At 40.8% G+C, this 27,565-nt stretch overlaps 1 protein-coding gene across 4 annotated transcripts in view; it reads right to left on the reverse strand.

Moving 5' to 3' along the window:
* The window catches only part of IKZF2 (IKAROS family zinc finger 2), a gene marked incomplete at both ends in the record, with an annotated part of 107,613 nt that extends 80,802 nt beyond the window's left edge, over positions 1-26,811 (reverse strand). For 3 of the 4 annotated variants that reach the window (XM_080632028.1, XM_080632026.1, XM_080632027.1), the window contains 2 exons: positions 25,947-26,051; positions 26,766-26,799. In XM_080632028.1, the coding sequence (XP_080488154.1) occupies positions 25,947-26,051; positions 26,766-26,799 (139 nt within the window). Of the gene's footprint in view, positions 1-25,946; positions 26,052-26,765 lie in introns of all 4 variants that reach the window. The other variant, XM_080632029.1, reaches the window with a different exon arrangement.
* Positions 26,812-27,565: the final 754 nt, after the last annotated feature.

A 27,565-nucleotide genomic window follows, 5' to 3' on the forward strand; every position in this document is an offset into this window, starting at 1 on the left:
GCACCAGCTGAGGATTTTCATTCTCATATCTCATTCTTCCATAAAGATCAAAACAAATTTTGCCATAAAATTTATATATAGCTTACAGTAGGTTTAATAATAATAATAAAAAAATTATATATGGTTCAGCCATTAGAATTGCAGTTAGCCACAGGACAGTTAAATCTCCAGTGCTCCAGACACAGGCCTGAGCCTGCATTTCTGCTGCTATTCATTTAAAATTGCTGCTAGTCATTTAAAATTAAAGATGGGCTTAACCCTGCCCTGAACAAAGCGAGGGGAACAAGGAATGCACTAAGTTTTCAGGCCACACACCTTCTGTCACTTGTTGCCCATGAGGAACAGTGATGCCTCAGACTTACCATCCAGATCTAACTCTTCCCTAATAGTCAAGATTAGGTTCTGAGTATAGGGATATAGAAAATAATCTGAAAGTCATTTAAAATTTGCATAAGGTGTATAAAACATAAGTTTCTAAGGGAATAACATCCGACTAAAAATTATGTACTTAATGATATTTACTAGGAATAGGGACATATTGTTTAAAATGCTGGTTTTTTCTACTTGTTCTTCCTCTCCTCAAAATATTTAGCCTGCTGCATGGCTGGCCTGAGTTTGGCTAGCAAGGGTTGTTATAGAGAAGTCACCTTGCTCCCAACAGCTAACGAAAGAGCAACACTGAGCAGTGCCAAAACATCACATCATTTAGACTCCTTCCACAGCTGCTCAGCAAGATGACTTTCCTTCTTCCACCTTCCTCTTTTAAGGAGAGGAAGAAAATACAGATGTCTGAAGACTTTCGTTTTTCCATTGCCTTGCAGCACAGCAAACAAAACCAGAAACAGCCTCTAAGTCATCGCTAACTCCAAGCTCCCCCAGCTCTACAGTAAAATCCAGAACATCTAATGCAACCATAGGGAGTTCATAACCACACCTTCATGTATCTCATGGCTTCTTGTAGGCAACTGCTTCCTTGCTAGACACCTAGAACAGGTCTTGCCAAGGAAAACCTTGGTTTTCCTTCTGGAGCTCAAGTCAATCAACAGCGTAGAAAACTCATGCTAGAGCTGCAAAAAGTCATGAAAAGTACATGGAAACAATGTTTCTGCAGCTGCACAACTGAACTGTGGCCCACAAAAAGCAAAACCCTGCTTATGTGCACAGACACGCAGGCCTTGGCTTGGACTTCAGAGTGGAGGGGAACTGCACCAGCCCGTGAGTGACAATTTAAGAAGATAGGGAAGACACTGCTTATGGTTCCCAGCAGGCCACACAACTGGTGACCTCTACCAAATGAAAAGGTGCCTCATTGACCTACGTGACTTTCAGCCCCCTGCTGCCAGGCCATCACGCCATATGATCCTAAATCAGAAATGTGTCAGAATCCTGCCCATGTTCTGGCAGAAGCAAAAGGATAACTTTGCTTTATTCATTGTCTGCAGCTCCTCATGACGATTGTGTAAGTTTAAATAGCTTGCCACCCTACCTGATATTTACCCCTTCCTGTACATTTCAATGGACCCAGTCCCATGCCCTTCCAATAGGTTTAATTTACCAGGCTGACTAGATGTGGCAGAAGAAACCTTCATTTCTTGACAGAGAAGAGCAATTCCCGAACCACCCTGAAAAGGGAGTTGAAGAAATGGAAGACGTCTCGTCACTGAAGCGCTGGCCTCTGCGTGGGCTAAGCTATAGTAAAACAGCATCAACACTTCCCTTCTCCACTGGAAACACTGCAGTAACACATCATGACATGTGCCTTTTTCGTAACTTTACCATGTTGGTGCCTGACAGACATCTTGTGTCACCTAAAAACATTCAGACCTTTTTCCTCCTCTGCCATTTTCAGCCATACAGGTTACAACAGAAATTCTTCTTAGTCCCTGTGTGTCCAACCTTGCACCGTGCGCTATCATGTTTCATCGCATTTTCATTGCTCCAGCTCAAATGTGTCAACTCTTTCTGTACAATTTTCTGACTCTTTTTCATGTTGATATTGCCTTCTGATTTGACTTGGAAGATAAATCAGTACCTCCTCATTTTTAATGGCAATTCATTAACAAATATTTGAAACAAATCCATTTTGAGACCAAACCAGAAAGAGCTTGCAACCTTCTAGTAACCTGATAATTCCCATCTATTATAGCCTGCCATAATCTTCCATTTAGGTATTTTCTCATGCAATTTATAATAGCCATATCAATTTTTACTCTCTTAAACTAACAAGTTTCTCAGTAATAACATAACAGCTGCTGTACCAAAATGCAGAGAGATTAGGTGTACTGTGTGTCTTGTTTCTAAGATAAATACATTTTATTTAAGAGAAAGACATGGTGAATCTATTAACAATCAGGTGATTCAATCACCTTTTAAAGTTGGGGTTTAGAAAGAGCAACAAGGAAACTTCAAATACTTTAAAATACTGTAGCTTAACCTTGTCTTGCATTTGGACTTCTCAATTGTTTTCTAAACAAAAACTGTTAGCCACAGAGACCAGTAATTTTGCAAATAACTGTAAGCTTTATAGTAGACCAGGCACTTTTTTAGTTACCTTGGGATAAATTGTGCACTTCTTTAAAAAGCTTAACATTCATTTATTCACACGTTTATTTTACATGTTAATATATTAAAGATAATTAACAGCTTCATTTCCTAGATGATTTTTAAATTCATTATTTATATCAACCTTACCTTGAATGCAAATTGGAATTGGCCTCAACCTCTCAAACCAGTTTTCATTCCCCAGCTTGCAGAGGAGAACAAATCCTTCTGCTTTTTCATCTCCTATATGCCTTACTCACCTTGACTGAACTCTGAATAAACTGAAGAAAATATCCCTGTACCAAGAGTAAAAGCAACAACCATAGTAATAAAGCCCTCTCAGCTACAAGCTCTGCTTTTAGGTACCGATTTTGTGGCATCCCCGATTTTAGTAAGTAGACATTCTTTAACATTTCAGCAGCAAATATTTAAGCGACACTTTTGCCGTCATTTAAGGGATTTTTTTCTGCCAATTTATGTTTTAAAATAGGTGCTCTCACTTTCAAACTTAAGCAGGGTTTAAAAAAGTTATTGAATGGAACCTGAAAATCCAATGGACATTTTAAAACTTCCTTTTTAAACTAATGGATATTTATGTACCCTGGTGTTCAGCTTGCTCAGCCTAGCTTTGGACAATTATGGCTGCACATGTTCCAGAAGGCATCTTACAGCTTTCCTCCCCCCCCACCTCCGTCATCCTCTCTTCCTCTTTTCTTTCCTCAATTCTTTGTACTATTGAGGTCATGCTAATCCAGCTATAGCTGCTCACATGACTTTTGTCCTGAGATATGCCAGTGGCTTTTTTGCCATCCCTGTGAGTGGTACTTCTTAAATTATGCCTTTGTGGACATTTATTTATTTAAAAACCCCAGGCTTGTACAAAATAGCGTTAGCTAAGAGGAAGTACACAGAGTTTAATAGACAGGGATGGGCATGTTTTGCTAACTAGCTAATCAGACTCAGAAAAGCATAAACCCATTTAAAACTTCCTGGCAAAACCTGGTGCTGTCACAACCAGCCACTCACTGGAGCACAGAGGAGTCGCTCTGCATGTTGTCCTCTTCCCTTCATTTTCTGCTCTGTTCACTCTGCGGGTTCCTGCTTTGAGCAAACCAGTATTTAAAGCAGCATGAGCTGTACTCATCTGCACTGGTTGGCCGGGTCAAAAAGCTTCACAGGGACACTTAACAGCTACAGGGGCTATAGGATAATCCTGGAGTCCTGCCCAGCATTCCTGCTCTTGCTTTCATAATCATACATAAATTAACTGGCACTAATGAAATGTTCATAACTGTGTGTGGAATATTGTTGCGTGGCTAATGCCTATCTTCAGGTGCATAATTAATTGCTCTGTGAGGCATTCTGAGGCAGGGGGAATAAAAGCTCAGCATAAATGCTGATACAACAGTCTGTAAAGGCAGTGGACTAGAACAGAAAGGCCTCCGAGATCAGTAGCTTTCAGCGAGGGCTCCTTATGTGGAGGACTAATTAGGATATTATTTGTTACCATTTGGAGGAACAGCTTCTCAGTTTGGTTAGAGGTGAGCACTAATCATCTGCTGAAATCTAAACTGATTATGTCTGAAGTGTCGACAGATGCAGAACTCCCTCACTGAAGAATGAACATGTGTCAGCTTTTTGTGACAAGCGAAGGGAACACTTGTTTAACAGAAAAAACCCCTGCACATTATTCAATACCATGCAAGAGTCATGTACAAATAAAATGAATCATATGGAGAACAGTGGGATTAAACGTACCAGACTAACACAGGAAAATAATTATATAAAAAGTACTTTTTCTTTCCAACATAACCAAACTCTTTCTCCACTGGTGCTTTTCTCTTAATAGAGTTGTCAGGTGTAAGAGAGGGTAGAAAAAAGGCAAAAGCTCTCAGACTTGTCAGCAAAGCATCCTGGCTCTTTGCACTGTAGAATGTGCATTAACTGTTGTTTAAACGAGCATTTTAAGTTTTGCATTCCTCAAACACTAAGCTCAAATCCTCCCCTCAATCCCAAAATCATCTGTGCACTTACAGTTTTACACAGCAACATACCGCCACACGATACATCTACACACAACAAACTAGCAGTCTCTACCCTAAGGAATTTAATTGTAGTACTCCCATCCCTTCTTCAAGGCAGTTAAGAAGTAGCAGAAAGGTCCTAGTTCTAATCAGGAGAGCCATGTGGGCAGCCAGGGAAGACTGCCTAACTTGGCAGGCCCTAAAAATGTTTTACATTTTGCCAGAGGGGCACTCCATCCTGTTTTCAAAACGCCATGGGACTGAAAGGGAGTAAAACCCAACCAATTTCCTTTGATCTTCTCCCCCAGAGCAGTGGGGTCTCATTCAAAGTACTTTGTAGAGTCAGGATTGAACAGCTCAACACCTAGCAGGAATAAACATCAACACTCCACTCGATACAAGTTATGCAAACGTATTAGTATTTGCAGGATAGGGGCTTCAAAGACAAGATTTGAGAAGTGAAAAGAACAGGGGGATACAGCATCAAAAATAGCATGTTTCAGCATAATGACCTGTTCGCACAATTCCCAGCTACAAGACAAAGCAGCTGCAGTCATCATGATCGTTGCATGAAGCAAGGCAACAACTTGCACACTTATCCTGTCTGCGCTTTGCCAGATCAGGTATATGGCTAAAAATGTGCAACAGTTCAAACTGCTCTTTCATAAGTAATATGATGAACTATAAAGACATTGCAAAAGCATCTAAACTACATAAAGTACTGAGCGTATATATGGAAAGAGACAGCCCATATGCCAAAAAGCTTTAATCCTCCTGAAAATTAAAATCCAAACAAACGTGTGGGTTTGAAATGTCATTGTTCAGCACCAGCCAATGAGATATTCCAGTCTGAGTTTCTGAACCATCTGGTAAAGCATCACAACAGCTTTAAGCATCCAAGGATCTGTCAGGGGCTTTAGTTTAGAAATACTAATAATCCCATCATATGCAGCTCCTGCTGAATGGAAGATATACCTACTCAATGATTTACTTCCCCCTCCTCTACCCAACCAGGCTAGGGAGAATTAGCCTGACCAAGATTTGGTAACATTTCTCCATTTGAATACAGCATTCCTCAAAAGATTTGAGAGCTATTACCCTCCCACAGCTTGCAAGTCTTGGTGAAGACCTTCGGTGGGTCAAATGGGAAGAACAATTTCCAGCACAAGCATTTAAAGAGAAAGCATTTTGCTGTTAACTACTTCCTCCTACTGATTTTATGCTAGGGATTTCTTTCTTTCTTACAGTTTACCTTGACTTTTAGAGGTGACATTGGGGGTGAAAAAAAGAAGGGGAGCTTCATTAAGCACATTTAACACTTCTATACAACCCACAGAGCAAGAAATGCTGGCCTAGTGAACTTGTAGCTGGAAGACAGGCATTTCAGCTTGCTTGTGGCTCAGTCGTTGACTCACTGCATGTCATTGACCAAGTCACTTAAGACCAGCTCTTCAAGAGTCCTACTTGATTGTATTCCTGATCCATTTTGAAATGGTCTAGCAATCTATGCCATCTCTAAAAGTCAGGCCTATGATATCCCAAGTGAGGCACCCCAAAGACAGTTGGTTCTTGCTAAAAAGTGGAAGTTCTTCTCCTACCTCCATTCTCTGAAAATACAGAGGATGCTGTTTATTCATCACTAAAGTGGGCTTTAAAAACTTTGGATTAAATAAAAAAAAACCAACTTTCCGAACCTTATCCATAGCCCCCTACCACTAATAAGGGGACTTGGGGTTCTTTTTCCCTTTTAATTCCAATAGGATTTAAACCACATCTACAAGCATAAAGTTGAACCAGTAGTTTAGGACCGTTGGCCCTTTCACATGGCTTGTGGTCAACATGTTGCACTTGAGAGACTTTGATAATGCTCACAGCAACAGAAATAGAAAAAATGAGGTAACACAGAGACCTGACTACAATTTGCAGCACTGTTACTGCCCACAGACTGAGAGCAGCTTGCAACTGTTTTCCAGAGTAGCAGTTGCAGTCGCTACAGCATAGGATACTCCTAGAGGGGCAAACACACAAAAAAGATGAGTAAAGCTGTTATTAAACAGTCTTAAACCCCTCAGGGAGACCCATAGCTACAATGCAGAACAGTTTTGAGTCTGGAAATTAGAAAACAAAAAAAAAAATTGGAAAATAAGCACTTTTTAGATGGAACCAGCCTTTGAAGTAGCCTCAGTGTCTAGCATTCCTAGAAAGGCACTCCAAGCCTAACATACAGAATCTTCAGGAAGTTGTTTTAAAATGCTTTGGACACAGTCAATTAACTCTAACTTACTGAGATGGCATCTCTTAATCCTGCAATTTGTTAAATATTTCTCTTTGAAGAATTTTCTTTCCAAAGAGCCACTTACAGCAACTTCTCCATCGTGCCATTCAAGCTACCGGTGGACACGTACACATTCATAAGTTAGCAACATGGTGATGAGCTTTTGGTAATTAAAAAAAACCCCAAACCCCCACAAACAAACGAAAACACAAACAAACAAACCAGCAGCAACAATAAAAAACAAACAAAAAAAAAAGAAAAACCAAAAAAAGAGGAAAGTTTGTCTTAAAAAAAGCACACTGGAAAATAACCACTCACAGGTAATTCTAAATAGAGACTTGTGAAGTAAAGAAAGTAAAGACAAATGCAACCAAGAGCTAGTAAAACCCTATCTGTTAAACACAGCATCCTGTGAGCTGATATTGGGCTTTTAGCACTCATCATTCTGCAGACCACTGGAAAAAGAAGGTAATGGGTAAAACCCAAAAAGATGTGATAAAGACTTCCTATTTCACTGAAAAGCCACGTGTCATCTGCATGAACACTTCAGCAAATCATTGCATAAAAATCAGCTGTCAATCAGCTGCTGCTTCTGTATCACAAGTTGACCAGGGTCAGGGGAATTATTTGCAGATTAAGAACTGTGTTCATGTGTAAAAGCCATTGATCAGTACATGGGCCAATGGAGAAGTGACACAAGTGACAAGGTATTGAATTAAGAAGAGTCAAACCCCACAAAGTACCAGGCTTCGCTAAACTCTTATGTTCCCATCATCTGAGCAAGAGGGACAGTTTTAGGTAAATAAGGAAGTATTCTTTATTGATGGGAAAGCAACCTAATACGGAGTTTGTGGCCTTAGGAAAAAAAAAAAGCAACTGACATGACAACAAGTCAATGCTGAATGGAAACCTGCAAACACAATTGACAAGACCAACTTTTTTGCTGCCATCTGGGCCTTTTCCACTTACCATCACTTCACACTTCCCAGTGCAAACCAGTGGAAGTCAAGCTGCCCCACAATCAAGCCATGTGTGAAAGCTTTCCCCATAGAGGATTACAGTGAGGAACTTACAACCACACTAGCCTTAAATTTGCATTAGAGCAACTACACAGATGAGAAGCAGTGTTCTTGGCTTTTAAGTGTCCAGTTTCACTCATTACCAGCTCTTGAAAACCCCCTGTCCAAGATGCAAGTAGATGTGAAGACTGAAATATGTGAATAATTCTACCGCTATGGATATTCCCATAGCCTTCTCTGATAAGCAAAGGTCCACATGTGCCAAGTGACAAGCAAACATCACACTTTACACTCGCTTAGACCTCTGGACATAACCCGAGATACTCAAATCTCAAAAGGAAAGATGTAATGAACACTCGGGTCTTTCTCTCCCTCTCAAAGCCGAAACAGCTGGTGAGCATCCATGTACTAGATGACAATGTTCTCAGAAAAGTAAGAGGCAGGTACTGAGTTACTGCACCCATTCCAAGCTGAGCATGCCTTTTATTGAGGCAGATGAGAAAACAGAGTGAAATTAGGCCTGGATAAGTATCAGGGATGTAAGATACAACCCTATCATTAAAGAATGCTCCATTTTTAATGAACAGCAGAGCTGGCTAAAAATTATAGTAATTTAAACTCAAGTGGAAAATGGAGGTATTTTTCATTAAAACTGATTTTTCAACCACCTCTAACAAACAGGAAGTAGAGGAAGAATGAAAATAGAAGACATGGAAACATAACATTACAAGTACTCCATGTTTTGTGGCTGTTACTACATTAGGGATGGGGCAGGGAAATGCTGTTAATTTTCCTTGCAAGATCAAAATCAGGCCAGCCCAGCATCTTGCTTTTTTAGCCTTCCACTGAGAAACACAAATACTACTCTTACTCTTCTTCAGAGTCTACTACTTATCAGCTACAAACACCTTCACCCTGAGATAAAGTAGGTTTCCAGCTCTCTAGATCAGGGGATAACTTACAGCAGCATTTAGAAAATGTCTTTGCCCAGCTGGGGAGAATTCAGAGCAAAAAGGGGAAGTCCTGCAGGACGTGCTGGTCTCTGATAGTCAAACCTCTGTAGTGTTACATAAAGAAGCAAGACTGAATGAGGAGGAGGAGCAAGGAAAAGGAAACATACACATACCACGACTTCACACTTATACAGCACTTCCTCTCCACAGTCCTCTAGAGAAGAGCAAGGCATGAATCTTCATCATCCCCATCTTACCAGGGATGAAACCAAAGCAGAGGAGAAGGGGAAATTCTCCATGATCAAAAGGGTACTGCAGGGGAAGCCAAGTTCACACTACAGTATTTTACTGGCTCTCAGGATTATGCTAACACTACCACCCTTGGTTTTAACCAACTGAAAAGTCCTACCACATCATTGTTTCTCCAACACAGCAAAGGACATTGAACTTGGGAGTTCAGGGAAGTGGGAGGAGTGGGGTGGAGAAGGGGAGACAAAATGACATTAAAGTCTTTGGTGTGTATTTATAATGTTGTAGAGAAACTGCATTTCAGGATGGAATGATTATTGATTTCTTAATGGATTACTGCTGCACAAATTTACACTCCCCCCAAAAAAACATCAATCTTAGGATAATAATTATAAACCTATCACACTATATAGAGCATTCTGACCGAGTAGAAACTTATCGCTATCTGCCGGGAAATGGCCAGTTTTCTTTCTCCCACTCCAACCACATTACAGCATGGCAAGGAGCTGCTGAAAAATACATGCTATTATAAAACAAAGTTTGTAATAGCCACAGGACATACCTCCAGTCAACTTTCATTAAACAGACTCCTTTAAACTGCTGCCCTTAAGACAATGCTTGATCCATTAGTGAACAAGATAATTAGTTATTAGAATCCTTTTATGTTATTTTTATCATAGTAATGAAGCAGCCACAGCATAAAGTGAGACTCCTTAATGGGCAACATACATTCACAAACCCACACACCCTCACTTTTTCTGTTTACCAGCCTACAGTCAAATGTTTCTGTAGCTAAGTAATTTTTTAGCAAAGGCATCCATAGAACAGCTTTGCTACAAGCAGCATCACATTGCAAAAATGACTGAATTACCACAAGGACTCCCCTTGACTTCGAGAAGTGTCAGACCAAATCACTAGAGACAGGGCACTGTGGAAATTTAAAAATCATTCTAAACCAAAAACCTCAATACCCCAAAATTTGTGCAATACGCAAGGATGTGGAAGACTCACAGCTGGCTCTGTTGAGCAGTTCCCACCCATAACAACACCTATCTTCTGCCTACTGCTTAACTAGAGACATTATGTGAGGTTATAGCCCAATCATGAGGCATGAGCTAAAGGTGACCTACAGAAGGGGCTGGGTGCAAAGCCAGTGCCTCTGAGCTGCTGCCCCCATCGCTCTGGTTCAGTATACATTTGCAGAAACATCAGCACCAGGAGCTCCCACCCCTGCTCAGATACCACTCTCTTGCTTCATGAGACTGGGCAGCAAACTGGATCAGTGAATCCATCTAGGCTAAAATATACTCCATTTTGTTGTTTGTTTTTTCTTTTTCAGAAAAACCGCTGCCAGAGAACAAGGCACATTAGACTCTGGTTTGAATGCCTGCCTTAAGAATAATTACCTCTGCTAGAAGGGCATGTGGGGCACCTACAGAATCACAGAATGGTTTGTGTTGGAAGGGACCTTAAAGCTCCTCCAGCTCCAACCCCTGCCACGGGCAGGGACACCTTCCACTGGAGCAGCTTGCTCCAAGCCCCTGTGTCCAACCTGGCCTTGAACACTGCCAGGGATGGGGCAGCCACAGCTTCTCTGGGCACCCTGTGCCAGCGCCTCAGCACCCTCACAGGGAAGAGCTTCTTCCTTATATTTAACTTGCAGTTATAACATCTTTGAACAGTGACAGCCCACATACCCACTGCCCTTAAAACACATGCAGGTTAGAACCTGGCACATAAATAGATTTTCAAGCTCCTGCAGCACTCTGACTGCAGTTTCCTCCAGAGCAGAGTTGCAGTTACACTTTGCTCAACACCAATCCCACTGTAACCAGTGCTGAGCCTCGCTGTAGGCAGCAGGTAATGGAATAGCTCGTAGCAGCTAAATGCTAGGATTTAAAGGGAAAGACTAGGTACAAATTGATTGCGACCTAGTTGCTCTCTTCGATGCCTAAAATAATTTCATATACAAATGCAGCCAGCTGATATTCCCCCAGATGAAGTTTGCCACTATCTAAAATCTGCCCCCATGATACGGGCCTACTCCAAAAGCATTTTGAACTATACGGAGAATCTCCCACAGAATGCACTGGGCCGTAGGTAAATCCTAAATTACTCCTGAGGAAGCTTTTCCAGCTACACAGCACAGGATCAGCACCTTAACTTTCATCTCTCTTAAGAGGCTACAATTCAGTCAGTGCAGGCAACTTCTCCCCTTTCTTACAACCTATCAATCCTCCCCGAGCCCACAAACTAGCCATAGCTGCTGTAGGACAGCAAGAGCATCTCCAAAACAACTCACCTACTCAAAAGGTGGTTAACAAAAAAAGAAAATAGCCAAAGAAAACAGCATTCTCGAAGGTGCACAGGCCACATAAAATAAAAGCAAAGGGCCCAAAGCACAACACTTGCCCTCAGCTTCAATCAGCAGCCAAGTGGGTTTTGGGAAAAGAAGGGCCTCTTCAGAGCTGCTATAGGGCAAAGACGAAATCCCAGAATTAAAAACAAAATCCCCACATGCACATTAATATTCAGAGGCAATTACCTTTCAGCTTAAAGTCAGCCAACATGCATCTTACTACAGCAGCTCTTAAAGCAATCTTGTTTACAACTGGAAATGGATTACATTATCTCGGCTCCACCTATCCACATAATGCAGAGCAAACTGTCAAACATAAAATTACAAAATGGTTATTGTAAGGTATCCCCTTCAGCATAAGAATTAATTTGACCTATTTTATTACTAAATTATTACTCCCACACAAATTTTCTATCACAGATATCTATCAGCGTTGACATTTATATTCAAGCGAGGCACACTCCGATGCATATTCTTTTCCATCTCAAAGGTGTATTGAGCAGATTTGATGTAAACAGCCTCCTGCCAAGCTAGTTAAAATCTTTAAACTTTATACATACAATTAGATTGTGACAATAACCGTTTGCTTTAACAAAAAAAGAAAGAAAATTCAGAAAAAAAAGCGAGATCTACACAGTATTTCAGGTTCTGAAATAAAATGCCTCACAGATTAAAAAAACTATTAATCTAAATTTAAGGAGGACCTACAGATATTTTTCCTGTGTCTCTGGCAGGTTGTTCTGATTGTCACCAAGAGACATGACTTGACACAATGGCCCCGATTAAGAATGCGCTTAAGTCCTATTAAAGCCAGTGGAAGTTAATCATCTGTTTAAGAGCTTTGCTAAATCAGGACCAGAACAGGAGACATTTCCAAAAAATCTGGGCCTAAATTGAACACACACTAATTAGCTACACACACCAATTACATGGTTATGGATGAAACGCTGTTGTTCAGCATTTACAATAGCACACTTCGTGTGGAATCATTTAGGAATAAGGCCTAATTATCATTCTGTAACAGGTCCCACAATGCATTATAACCCATATATACCATGTTCATTTTAGTTGAAGGAATGGCTTAAAAAGAACAAAAAAGGAACCCAAACAAACAAAAAACCAAAAACCGACAACAGAAAAAAATCCTTCCGGTAGTATTTGTCCAAATTCTCAAGTGGATCAAGATCTGACCCTTTTGGAACTTCGCTATGTTTACAGTGAGAACATCTGAGCACTTCAGCTCAGCTCTGTTTTCTTATTGCTACATTTTGCTTACAGAAAATATTCACTCTTGCATTTCAAAATATAACATTTGTACTTTATGCAGCTTAACAACTGAAGCCCCACACTTGGGAAACAAACAAATTGGCACAGATTTGCATACCCAGGATTAGAGATACCTGCAAATTATTTCTAGTAAATTATTGCATGAACAAAGGAGGAGCTGCTGAAAGGATAATCGTGAATGATCTCAACCATTTGAAATATCTGATGTTAGCCAGGATTGCAAAGTCTCACTTTCATGTCCCTTAGCCTGATATTTACTGCTTTTTCTTAGCAGCAAGATTTTTGGATAAGTGGCTTCAAGAGGCTCCACCTTCATTAAATGAAGAAAAAAACCCAGGAATTCCCAGCCCTAGAGATCACTGAGAAGCCATGCTTCAGTGCAAAACACAGCTCAGAAACGAGAAGGGACGTCGAGAATTACATTTATTAAACAAACACCCAAAAAAATCAGCTCATGGCATGTAAGGCAATCTTGCGATTTCAAACTTGACTCATGATTGTGAAAGTTTGGAGTTGGCATGCCAACTCGGTGAGCCATCTGCTCACCACCAATTTATAAATGAGGCTGCTGCCAAAGCCACCCGATTACTCAGTTCTAATATTAGTGATGTAACTAAAACATGCTCGTAGGGTTTCTTTCCCAATGAACCAGGAAGCACAAGAAAAATAACTTACAGAGGAAAACTTAAAAATAAAATAGGTAAAAGTGTATTTATGCTCGAAACTCCCTTCAAGACTGATTAGTGGGAACATTCAAGATTAATTCAATGCTTTTAGTTCTGTAATTCCCTTTAAACCAAGTCAGAAGGAAAGAAATCAGTAGAGTGATTAGAAAGGATGAGACAAGGTGAATCATATATTCTGCATCCAGTGCCCATTTCTTTGTTAATGATTTAAACAAAACGCACTCTGCTAAAAAACTCTACACCTCATAGTAGCATTTAATATATTTTTGACAACAGATTAAAGAAATTGTGCATACAGTCTAGCAGGTACAACTGCTGATTTTACTAGTGATGCTGATTTTATTGTTAGAACGAGGAAATTCGGGTAAAACACCATCCTATTTAAACTGTTCCTTTCTTATTAAAATCCCAGATTACATATAGCAGTGAAAAAAATGTCGCAAGTTCATCTACAGTAAATAATCCTTGGGGCATAAGATACTGTAATGGAACTTGCATGGAAAATTACTCACTCAACCATTTTTAAAACATTGAGTCACAATTCAGTTCTGTTGGCCTGAAACTCCAGATCTATCTCCATGGCAAGTCAGCAGCAAATCCCAAAGCACAGCCAGTATTCCCAGAGCTCAGACATTCGGATGCGCTGCTGCAGTAGTAAACCCAGGAGCATGCAATGTTTTACACCAGTGCTTCCACGTAACACCTTCTTCCCATTGAAGTAAGAAAAAAAGCTGTTTTACTACTGGCTTCAATGTGAGCAGAATTAGGACATTTCTGAGGGCTCTACAGGGGGCATGAATAAGCCTAAAGCCACAGGCAATCCTGGTGGCATTAATTAAGAGGCCAATGCCAGTGATAAGCATCCCACTTCATTTCACACCTTGCCCTATCACTGCCAAAAAGAGATGCTTTTAAATCTGCATTTTGAAATTAAATGCATCATCATTACACAATTACTGTCCTAATTAGCCTCCTCAACAACAGATCGGCTTTATTTACCATTAATTTCGGTTAATGAGTTAGTTGTAGTTTTATCTGATGGATAATGGGAGAGAATTAATAATTGCTTAATCCACACAAAATTTTGTTGTTCACATAGTGCACAAAATTTTGACAAATGTTTCTGAATCCTAGCCAACAACCACCAGCACATTTTCACTATCTGAAAGCAGCCAAAGCTCAGCAAATGTTATCATATCGCATTATAGTAGATTAAACTGTTTATATATATAATTAGAATTATTATAATAAACTACAGTCATAATTATAAATTGATATCTCATCGCCAACTCAGATGGAAGCATCCCCCTCTTCAAAACACCTGGCCAGAACAATTTATTCAGGTCATCTCTTTGATGGTCTACCAAGATCCATTCCACTTACAGTTGCACAAAAATATGATGTAGAGATCCAGGCTGGAGAAACAATTGTCTTGTTCACATGTCAGGCACCTTATAGATCCCATGCTTTTGTCCATACCCCTCCAATGAACTCTAGCCTTAAACCAGTTTAAGGTCACAGTTACCAGTTTTTTAACTAGGCGTTGGTTTTAAATGGTTTTAAACCACCATCGTCAGCAGCCACATTGCTACCTTTGCTCAAAACCACTTTCTTGCTCCCAAACACAGGGCTGGTTTTGCTCTACCCAGACCCAAGTACTGACCTCACAATAGGAGACACATCAGAAATTCCTTAAAGGGACTCACACACTACTAGTTTCATAAAGGCATAATAGCAAAGATGGGGAAAACATGACAAGCTGAGGCACCAAACAACATCCACGTGTTTGAGAAAACAGAATGTATGATAGTGATCAGCATAAGCAAAGCAGAACCAATACCCTAGCACCATTCTCTTCTAGCACAGTAGTCTATTGCTGGAGTGCTATAAATCAGATGTCACATAAAACTTAAGGATCTCCCCATATACAGTCACTAAGAAACCTTGAATAATTATATGGCAATTATTATCCACGTTTCTACAATGAAAACCTATTTTTACTCATTTCCTAAGACACTGTACTCTGTTGTTCTAGGCCGTTAAGAAAACTAGCCAGGGTTCCACTGCAGGATTGGCTGCAGTCAGGACACAAATAAAGCATCTTGACACGAAGATGAGCAAGTACGTTACAGAGCATCGTTATAGATTATTTCCTGGAATGCACTGCAGTTTGCTTTGGTTTTGAATACATATGTGATATATATTTACTAGAGCAAAAAAATCTCACCGCTATCAATTTTTCTATAAATACTTAATGATTACCAGTCAGAAGCTAAATTTAAATAACAATAGCACTAATGACATTAAATAAACCAAGCACTTGAAAAGTGTGAGAAAAAGGCAAATGCCTCTTTACAGCATTTTAGCACAAAAGCAGTAAGACAGCAACCTGAAACCATGTTACGTGCTGATAGCCTGAGTCGTGTCTGATCTCACAGTCCAAGCAGTGAGGTGATTTTGCACAAACATCTAACAAAATGTAGGTCCTGTGAGCAGCAGCCTTAGCAGAGACTGGCTTCCAACAACTTTTTCCCATGAATTTGACATTTGAAAAGGGTGGCGCTTAATAGCTTTTCCTTTAGCAGAGGCATAAGTCACATACCTCTCCTCTTTCTGGCTTCCTAATTTCATAAGACTTGCATGATTCCAGTATTTTTCAAGCTTCTATGTCTCCGTAGTATGTGACCGAAACTCTCCTGAAGTGCCTTCCGTTTGTATTTACACACATCTCACATGCACAGGCTTGTCATAAACTAGGGCTGGACACATTTTCATACCTTCTCTACTGATACTAGCTAATTTGGGGGCAGCTGACTGGTGAAAGCATTTATACTCACATTCAAATGTATGGGATTCGAGGGAAATGAAGAAATTTTGATAGACTATAAATTTAAAAGAATGCAAGAATAAACTCACAGAGCTCTCACAGTCTGCTAACGTCATATACTACTTGACCCTTAAATACACAACCAGCACATCATTCTTTTGAACTCAAGACCCACCTATAATCTGACATTCTGAAGTCACATACACAAATGATGAAGCTGACTGCCTCCCACCTACAGGAGTTGAACTCATACTAACATCAATTTCTCTAATTTTTCTCCACCTCTTCAGCCTACAATTTTATTCACCCATTTGTATCTCTTCAGCTGGCAATCCTTTGTGAAGCTCTAGAAGATTTATTGTTGAAATGCATGATATAACTAGCAGATATTATTCCATTACACTCCAGAAGAATAGATTATTCAAAGGATAAAACCTAACAGTGATGGAGAGAGAGGCCTGTGCATTTAAGCTAGAGGAAAAATTTCAAACAGGGGGTTTCAAGTAAAGCTGATACCCCAGATTGTTCCAGGCAGCTGCATGGAGATGTATTAACCTCAAACAGGAACCACCCGTGCTGGTAACAAGGTCCAAAGAACTGGTAAAGTTTACCTAATCTGGGGAGATCAAACTGTAAAACTATTACACACATCTATGTCTAGGACATGCCTACTTCTGAAAGGTGATAAGGACTCAGGCACTGAGTGAATTTAAGGCCCAAAAGTGTATTCTAAAATATTTCTCTGCAGGGACAAACTCTGCACAGGTGCCAGATCATTGCAAACTCTCCAGAAATGCAGGGAGAGAGGCCTCTCACCATGACACTGCATGTGCAACACAAAGCCCGTACCTAGGAAAGGAATTAAAAGCAGTATGCAAAACTGCTAATTAATAAGATTTGTTCCCCTTCAGGAGCCATTATCTGAACAAAGCAAAACACACACTGCTGGATATCAATTTCTCAATAAACAAGATAAAACCCCACCAAAGTCAAACACCATTTTCTTCTATGCCTGAGCCTTCACCCAGTATCACAGACCTGGCTGCTAACCAGAACAAGATCTTCAATCTACTGCAGCTCTTCCCTGGAAACTTCTAAACCATCCATGACTTAAAGAGAATAGCTGCTCTTCCCCAAATGAATAGACCTCATACCTCTTCCGTGTAAAAAGACTTGCAGTTTTCATACAGAAAGAGGCAACTTCTTTCATTTTCAAAAGAAGGGAATTCATATCATCCTGTTTGCTGCTCTTTGGACAGAAGCAGGTGTTTAATTTTTGCTGCTGAAGTTTAAAGAACACACAGATACAGTTACCAAAAATTCTCTCAGTTTGTGTTTTGTGGCTAGATCATTACCTAAAAAGCACATTTGTTTGCAAAGGGAAACATAAAATGTCCAAAGGCTAAGCTGAGGACTAGGAAAGAGGAGGTGTGAAATCTCATATGACTGCACACACACAAATTCCCAAAGCGTAATTATGAGAAAAAATAACATGGACTTGGGTGTATCACAGGCTTCTCCAGCCAGCTTTCTGTGCCACTCAGAAACATAACTTTCATGGACTGAGGGAACACATGTCCCTTGAAAAAAACCAGGACAACATCACTTTCTTCTGATGGAATTATGGATTTTTTTTGAGGCTGAGAGGAATGCAAGGGAAACATGACTCATAAGGAGCTGAAAAAACTCCAGTCTATTGTTGAAGGCAACAGCATCAATATGTTTAGCATAACACCTGTTTTGTTCAAGTGGAGGAACAAAGGGGATAAACAAGAAAATACCCCTCATCGAAAAGTCAAGCTCTGTCATGTGTGTGGTTTAACTGCAAATGGAGCACCTCTATTGTAAGCCCTGCCCAGATCTTCCATTAGCTGGAGATGAAACACAACTACCTTACCTCCCCACAGAAGAAAAAACGTCATGAGAAAAAAGGTGATAGACAGAACAGACAGACAAGGTGAATGGAGTTTCTGTGCTTCGGTATGTCCTACCTTCTTTGGAAACTGCTTCAGACTTCCCAGGACAAAGGGCCCGACATCAGCAGCATCAAGATGTAGCTGGGTCTTCTATCCCCACTGCATGAAGCTTCAGGGCAAACATTAGAGCTGAGTCCTCAAAAGGCCTTCTCCAGCCCAGTGATAGGGAAAGGACTTAAATATTCCCACTAGTCTTCCCTTTCCCACTTCCCCTATTACAGTGACTACACCTGTGCCCAGAACAGCCTCACAAATGGTACCAATAACCCAGTGGAAAAAAGGTGCAAAAAAGCCCCAGTTGGTGCAGCTTCTTCATAAAGCTGTGGTGGGGAGAGTTGGAGGCACGTCTGGAGTGATCTGGATTCCTTGGCTTCTGCCTTACGTAAAACTCAGTCTGCTAAACAGGCTCCTACCTGTTTAGGGACACCATGCACTTAACTGCTGTCTTTTTTATTCACCACAAGCTAGTAGATTCACACCCTCCACACCAGGGATGAGAGTGCAGTTTAGCCCTAAGACTGACCTACAACCACATCCAAGTGTACATCCCCCATAACATTCCCTTCAAGAGCACAGGGATCAACAACAATCTTGGCTTCCCCAGAGGGTAGACCCAGTGCCCTGTAACCTCTCTGGAGAGGCTGAATACAGCAACCATGAGCTAAAAGAGCAGGTATGATGCACACAGAGCACACCACCTCTGTGGTGCTATGCCTTGGTCACGTAACGTTACTGGAATAAACCTCCAAAGCAGAAAGCAGGGATGCGTGGAGAAAGAGTAAGTCAGTTAAAACAAAAAAAGAAGTTCTAATTCATGGAAGCTTTTTATCAGCGTAGAAATAAGGGGCATCAATCAGCCTTTCCAGGAACAGGGCATGCTGTTTTACGGTACAGTCCTGTGTAACACCTGTAACACCACTTGCAGGTGACCCTGCCAGCCACGGCTACGCTCACAGCAGGAGCTTCTGCCAGCACTGCTCTGCCTGTGAGGGATTACAGCTCTCCAAAGCCACAGGCTGACACAGCAGTGCCAGCACAAGCCGGTAATGTAAACCTGGCTCTGGATCAAGGGCACATTTTGCTGGGCAGTGTAAATAGGGGTTTGTCCATACACAGACCTGGTAATGTATGGGAAGAGTTAAAATGCTGTGGTTGCTCTAATGTACTCACACCAGAACAGGGTGCTTTAGGACTACCGCAATTATTCCTGCGCAGGACAGGAAATAAGCTACACTGGTATGCAGGTACTTCTGAAAGTGTCTCATTGTGGGGCTGCAAAAATGAAACGTAAAACAACCCCTAAGCAAAGTAGATATTGTAATAAAATTCCCACTTTCGACAAGGCCTAACATGTACCACCCTAAGTGATCTGTAGCCTCTTTGATTCATAAAAAAGGCAAGAGGGGCAAAAAGGCAGCACAGAAACATGAAAGGACTTCCCTACGGTGACAAGAGTCCAGAGAAAAGCTGGACCTCTGGTCACCCAGCCCATACCTGTCAAGCCTCACCACTTGCCAGTGATAACCACAGCTCTGCTTTCTTCCATTGGGATGCAGCAGCCAGACACTTGGACTCTAAACAAGCGTTCACCACTCTGTGCTATGGCACAGGCTCCACACCTGGGCTAGCAACACATCTTGTTACTACAGAGAACAGTGGCACAGCCTTCTCTTAAAGTTTCTACCAACCTGCTTCAAGGTGGATCCCCTAAGGAGTTTTCTTCATTGGGATTATTGAGGAAAAGGCAGAAGAGAGCTTAAGCCTTTTCCTCACAGCTAGAATAGCATCATTCTTTCAAGGTGCTCTCTTGGCACTGAGAGGAGCACAAGCATTGCTCACCCTCTGTAACTAGCAAAGATGACAACAGGTAGCTGCATTTCCACTTGTAAAACCCAGTCCTGCAAACTGTCAATTACCTGAGGGACTAGACAGAGCCTGTAGCCCACAGGAATAGGAAACAAGCCCTTGATCCAATTTCCCAGGAGAAAGTACCCATCGATTTCAACATGAGAGGCACATTCTCCCAGATTCAGGAATGGGAAAGACAAAATGCTCTCTAACAGGTATCTCATTGTGCAACTGCTATCAAAGTGCCATGTTTCAAGGAAGATGACGATTGCTCTTTTTGTTGGCATGTCTGAAAAGGAACTGAAATTCCAGAGGCAAACTTTGAAAACTTGCTGACTCCAAAGCTAGCAAGAGCACTGAGTGTTGTAACAGGGTGTGTACCAAGGAAAGTTAACCAAACCTGACAGTCCAAGAGAATAACAGAAGCTCCCTAAGAAAAGGTGTGTGCTGCAACAAAGCCCTGGCAGATGACCTCTCAGGAGGCTTCCATCAGAATGGATAAAAACCTTTTTAATGAGATTAACTGATCATTATGCTCCACCCTCGTTATAACACTCACTGGGAGAGAGGAATGTTTTTGCAGCCGAGTATCTGACTCCATAGGGAATGCCTGAGAGACTGTAACAGAAATATGAAAAATCGACAGGGGAACCCACTGCCATTGGAGTGTGAGCTATGGACAGCAGTTACTTAAACACGTATTAGTTTCAGCAGCTACTTGGTGTTAGTTTATCCACAGAGTTTGTATAGGAGGAACTATTTCATTATTTTAACCATACCAGTGTGAAAAATCTAAGCTGTTGTGGATGAAGTTACAATAATCCAAGTTGCATCCCAGAAAGTATTTCATTTCCAGGTACCCCTTTTTTCTTTCTGTTTTTCAAGAAACAAGCAGCGTAACACTACTCTGCAGCACTTCAGTTTTTAGATGTGGTCAAAACCCCCTAGATTTCTGTTCAAAACCTGATCATCACCTTTTTATTTCTTATTTTTCCTCCTTAAACTTCAAGAAAGCTAAATCCATTGGCTGAAACTCTGATGAGTATTATTCCTCCAACAATTCCCAGGGAGTCTGAGGTTAAAAGGCTGATGCAAAGTCAGTGCTTCTGTAAGTGTCAAAGGAGTTCACTTCTTCCAGTTCCCTGCCACACTTTATTGAGCTCATCCCTTATGTGTAAGCTCATTTTGGCATAGAGCATCTTCACTGCCCTTCAACCTGCAAAACCATAGGTACATCTGTATCAGGCACAGCTGAGCTCTCTAAACATCATACTGTGAAGGCTGGAACGTCAGACACAAAGGACTGAAGGACATCCTAAGGGATGGTCAGAAGTCCACCTCCCGGCACCAAGGCAACATGAAAGATAGCCAGACCAATAGATGCTGCCTGCCCTACTCCTTAAAGGCTGCTGAAGAGATTCCTCTGCCTCTCAAGGTTATCCAGTCCAAGTTTTTAGCACCATATGCGGTGTTTCACACTTTCCGAGATACTTGGAAGAACTGAAGACCTGAATCGCCACTTCAGGGGGATTCAACAGTTTGGCTGCCAGAATTCTTCATGCCCCAATGCTCGTGTCAGGGGAGTGACTGCCTCAAAGCACTAATTCAGTTCCCGCTCCAGCAGCCCAAGCCCAGCCAGCTCCAACCACCCTCCCTAAAGAAAAGCCTCTTGCAGAGGCTCAGCCCCCATCACTTCATCCTACTGAAAAAACATATACTGAGCCAAAAGAATCCCACTGCAAGGTCCAGCCTCACTTGCCTGGGCAGTAGACTAGTGATGGCAAGGCTTGTTTGCCGTGTAGGTGCGGCATGAAGCAAGCTCTAATTTTAAACAGTTTCATCCCAAAAGATGAAAAAAGATCAACGGCTAGGTTTCTTTATCCATACAGATACAGAGCTGATACAGCTTTGGTACATGAAACCTTTTCTGGGGACAACACAATTGTGATGAAACAGGGGTCGTAGGACAATTTGGAGTTCAGAAATGAAAGTAATCAAGAAAGATTTGGGGTGCTCTTGTCAGACAGCACAATCATTCCCCACCACGGAGAAAATGAAATCGCCTCCGTTTCAGCAACAGAGTCAGCTGACAGTGGCTGTTTTCTTAATCTATTATTTCTCATAACTTAGTAACACTTTAAGCTACTACAACACATCTTTAGAATGCACCACAATTTTAATCAGTTTCAAACATCAGATGTTGGGTTTGATATTTATGATTGTTCTGTTTCATTTAAGGGCTCCTTTTCTCTATGAAAGCAAAGATAAAGTTATTTGAGACACCCACTGTAAAGTCTCTAATTTAAGAGGAAATTTCCTCTGTCACTGACTGTCAGATGCTAATAGCTGATGTTATTATTTTCTGCATGACACCAGGCAAGTGGTCTTCGAGAAGTATCCTTCATCCTATACAAAGCCATCATCGAGCTCACTAATCAAATGACTGTGCCCTGCAGTTTCTAAAGAGGACATTCTAAGTCCATTTTAAGCTACAGAAAAACAAAAAAAACCAAACCTCTAATAACTGTAGTAAGAACCCAGTGTGGTATTATGAGGAGGTGACTGGGAATTATTTCCTTTTAAAGCCTCTTTTATAAGGATTCCCCATCAGCCTTTAATTAGCATGCCAGCTCCTATTCAGAGGTTCCTGATCACTTACAGCCCAGTTCAGCATTCACTGAAGGCGACAACACAGAGTCCCTTGAACCCTGTGGGGTCTATAGGAGGGCTTAGGGCCATGCAGGAAACTCTCTAGTGCCAACACAAAGTTAATTGAGCCTTTGATGCCCAGCTCTGGGTGTTAGCCTTTGGAAGAGTTTACCTACAGAAGATCAGAAGAAAAGCTGGACTTTCAGATTTGGGGCTATGTAAGTGTATCATCTGTACTCAGCAGGTATAGCACTAATTTGTCTTTTACTGTAGAGGACACTGAGATGATCTACCAACTTATTCTGTTTAACTATTTACACATATTTTAAATCTCTGCTTACACAAAACTACAATTATTATTTTAGAATAGAGCATCTGCCAACATACATACAGTATTCTGCTAAAGGCAGATACATACCGCAAGGTATATGTAAGATCATTAGCTAGCTATGACAGGCGATTTACTGTGATTTATCTTTCAGGATCATCTCATTCACAAGGAAATTTGAGTGTCAGCCCCATCCATAACCTATACATACCGTCTAGCTACTTGAAAATGATAATAGGTTAAAGGATGCAGCAGACAACTCTCCAACACCAGCCAAAATATTTAACCTGAAACCTTTTGGAATAGAACCCGAAAACATCAGTAGCAAAGCCAGAACTCCTACTAATTTGGATTGCCAAGGGCTAATGAACATAGAAAACTCTTTACCTAGCACATAATTTTACTGTTGCTGGGAGAGGGCTGCTCAGTCATTTCAGTACAGATCCAAGAAATTTGCTTCTTATGGTTTTGTCTCTGTTTGAGCCAGATACAAATTAATGCTAAATTAAGAGCTGCGGTTCAAAACCATTCAAAGAAATGCAAGAACAAAGGTCAAAACTTAGATCTCTACCCTGCAGGTGCATGTCCTGAGCACACAGCTAAATAAGGCCATCCACCTTCTGGTGGCAACAAAACCAGGACTGAAATATTTGCAGTCTGATCCATGTACTTACTTACATACCATCTCCTCCATCAGCAGACCCTACTCAGCCAGAATGCCAGGCCCCGGGCTTCACTATAACGGCAGAGTGGATCTGTCCTCCAGTGATTCCACTAGAAACAAAACCATACTGAAGTACAACGCAGCCACTTCCAATGATGGATGATGAATCAATCCCTCAGGAGCTACCACATTATACAAAATACCTCAAACAGCTATTCCTCCTTACTCTCCCATCTCCGCCCCTCCTTTAAAAAATACATATTTAAAAAAAAAAAAAACAAAAAACAAAACCAAAAAAAAAACCAAACCAAGGAGAAAAAAAAAAAAAAGGTCGCAGGCCCCTGGGTTATGGAACCTTTAAAAGAATTTCCTGTACCTTATAAAACAGGTGGAAAGCTCTAAAGCGCAGCCTGGTGATTTAGTCTACACATGCCAGATCCAAGATTTGGCCAAAAACCCTAAATGAATCAGTGTAACAGCTGCCACAAAAGCCGACAACCTCTAATCAATACCTTCCATGTTTAAGGCAGAACAAACCTCCTCTCTGCAAAACAGAGGATATAAATTACAACAAATTTAAGTTTTGCTTGGCTTAGGAAACCCAGGCAGAGCCCCCAATTTTTCAACAGCAGTACATGGTTAACAGAAGGGTAGCAGTGATGAGAGCAGCTGAGACACCCGTGAGAGACCAAAAAACACACCTACAAAACCGAGATATTCAGCAAGGCTGCAGATATGTGTGCTGCAAGAACTAACAAAGCTTAAAAACCATTGAAAATGTTAACACAATGAACATGAAAATACTGAATGTGTTAAAGTATTTTTACATTACTTCATCCTAGATCTTTTTTATTCACTAATTTGACTCTGGTTTTTAGTCTAGATTGTAAAGAAGATTTAAAACAGGGATATTTTTTCCCCTTCCAATGAAGCCTTCCCATTAATAAAAAGGAAACAAAGAAAATGAAGAAAGTGAGTAGTAAAACTTTTACAACATGATAAAATGTATCAGAATCCCAGTGCAGCAGGATTGGAATTGTCTAAAGATGCTGAATTATGATCGGTTGTCATATAAAGTTCAGTCCAGAGTATTAGCAACCATATTCTCTAGCAACATGTATATAATTGGAAGAGCTTCATAATAACCCTCAGTTTTAAAGACTCATAAAAACTGTGTTTTACCCTTAATTTGCAGGAGGAAAGAATTCTTAAAGGAAAGTAACATCTTTTTCTCAGTAAGAATGACTCTGAGGCAATACACTGTGTATTTGAAAGCAAGCAACCCTGAAAGCTCTCTTTTTCTTTTACAGTTTAAAAAGATAAATACATATCTATAGTACATACACTAGGAAGAAAATAAGTAGCGCATAGAGAGGAACCCTCTGAAAGTATACTGGAAGCAAAGAATGTAACATTATTTTTTAACAGAAGTACAGAGGTCCTTCAAGGTAAATATCTTGATATAACATTGTAACCAACAGTAAAACAAGCCATGGCACTCACAGGCAGAGAAAAGGAAGGATGCTGGTTTTACAAAATGTGTGTAAACTACATTTATCTACTTCCAAAATATAGCACGAAAATAATTATAAAAATATTATCAGCACTTGACACTCTCAGCAGACTGCCAAATCTCTACATTTTCTCAATTTCTCCCCTGACATTCTAAAACAAAATCCTTTCAGTTTGTTAGAAACTCAGCTACCAAGTGCCATAAACTTCCAATTATCCCAACCACTTTTGGACTTGTCAAGGCAAAGCTGAGGTAATGAATAGGATGCTGAAGTTTCTATATGGAACAGTAAAATAAAACCCTGCCATCAAACCCAGATATTTTAACTTAATACTTTTGCCAGAGTAAACCCTTTTTGAAAATAAAACATGTTTGTTTTCAAATAAAGCTACTTCAAGCTATTCTGAGAAGCACAGTAAATAATAATAACAATTTCCATTTGGATTTCAAAACCTGATGAAACAAAATCAGCACACGTCAAGCCTAGTATTTTCCTACCTGGAACAGGTAAGGACCAGCTCTCAAATGCCACCTTGGGATAGTTCAGACTAGTAATCCCGTTCATGTTTAGATGAGGCACCAGCATGAACAAGAAAGAAAAAAAAAAGAAGATCTACCCTTTCCTTCTCTTCTTTTATTAGCAATGCCTACAGCAGTGGTGAAGACCTGGTAAGCAAGCCGAGGACCCGGAGGACCAGACTAACCCAAAAACGCCGCTAGAAAGAAACAGGCTTAAGAAAAGACTTACTGCTTGCCATGTGACAGGGAGAGATATGCTGCCCATTGGGTGTGCTGGAGGTGAGGTCAATGGCCATGCCGGAGTGCTCCCTTTCGGGTGAAAACTCATTGTCACCTGTTTTCACAAAACAAGTTCCCTGTAAGTTTCCATTCCATGATTAAGAACTACAGCCCACCTGCTCCCTTCAACCCTTTCCTCTTCCACTGGTGGGGTCTTTCAGAGCCTATGTAAAAACTGAGCTCTCAGCTGCCACAAGTTAAGGTTTGACGAACTGATTTAGGAGTTCCCTCAAACCTACTGTCACCAGTCTTTCAGACACACACACCTGTGATAAGCCTTGCCCCAGCTGCTTTGTCTCAGGAGGAATTAAGACTTGCTTTTCCATTTGCAGACACCGAGAATCCAGGCTGAGCAGGAAAAGACTGAAACAGTACTTCACCATACAGACCTTCCCCTCCAAAGCTCTGGGTTAACTGACTGTCAAACAAAGCACTTAAATACACCCTGACACAGAAAACAGGAGAAATGCACAGTGAAAGGCATAAAAAGTTTCTTGCTGCAATCTGAATTTCTGAAGATGAACTCTCATTTGCAAAGTTCATTCATCCTCAGCAAATACTTAGACCTAGAGACCTAGACTCACCCGTGCGCCCATCCCCATGCAATTTTCAGTCATACACAAAACTTATGTTTAAATGCCATTAATTCAGTGTCATCTCAATACAAAAATCATACAGAAGGAAGCTAAAGTTTCAAGTGTCTGTATTATAGAAAGGATAGAGGGAGAAGAAAAGTAATTCAAAATAATCAAATGAAATGACTACTTACATGTTATATATCCATCAGCAGCCTCTGCTTCCATAGTCAAAGTGCAGTGCTGCAAGGCAGAAAAGTACACCCTCAAAGACGCCTGTCAGTATCAACCATTAAATGATTAAACTTACTTAAAAGCCCTAAGTAGTTGCCCATTTTACTGCTGTTGCAACCATTGCCTAGAGAAACACACAAGTGTACTGCATGTGCTCATTTGCAAATCACTGAACTCTCCCTGAAAATTATGTGAGTAGAGAAATTCAGCTGCTTCCTAGGCGGGCTGCACTGGAATCACCTTGATCTGACCATACTTCCCTTTCTCCCCTACTCATATCTTCACCTGATCCAAGAGGTTTTTCCCTGACTTCCCACTTGTCTTGTTCAAGCTGGGATGGTAATGCTTTATCAATTATAAGCGCTTACAGCCAGAACAGGCTTTGAAGAGATGGATACTACTAACAATTGCTCTTTTCACACACACTCCAAGAGACACCATCCTGAGCTAAACAAAAAATAAGCCCTCCCATGTCTGTTACAACTCTTTGTCTCGCACCACTGTACATGCACACACACCTGTACGGGCACCTGTTCACTCTAACCCTATTTATCTGCCACAGCACGGGGCCGAACATCACACTAAATATTCCCAGATCATGCATTTTGTGGTGTGAAGCAATCTTAAAGTTTCTGGAAGCACTTTGCTGACACAGAACAAGCTATTACTTTCCAGAAACCCAAGTAACTGTATAGAATGACACCCCCTAGCTATCATTTGATATATATTGAGGGGAAAAAAAAAAAAAAAAAAAGAAGAA

The sequence above is a fragment of the Psittacula echo genome (assembly GCF_963264785.1).
Source record: "Psittacula echo genome assembly, chromosome: 20".
Lineage (NCBI taxonomy): Eukaryota > Metazoa > Chordata > Aves > Psittaciformes > Psittacidae > Psittacula > Psittacula echo.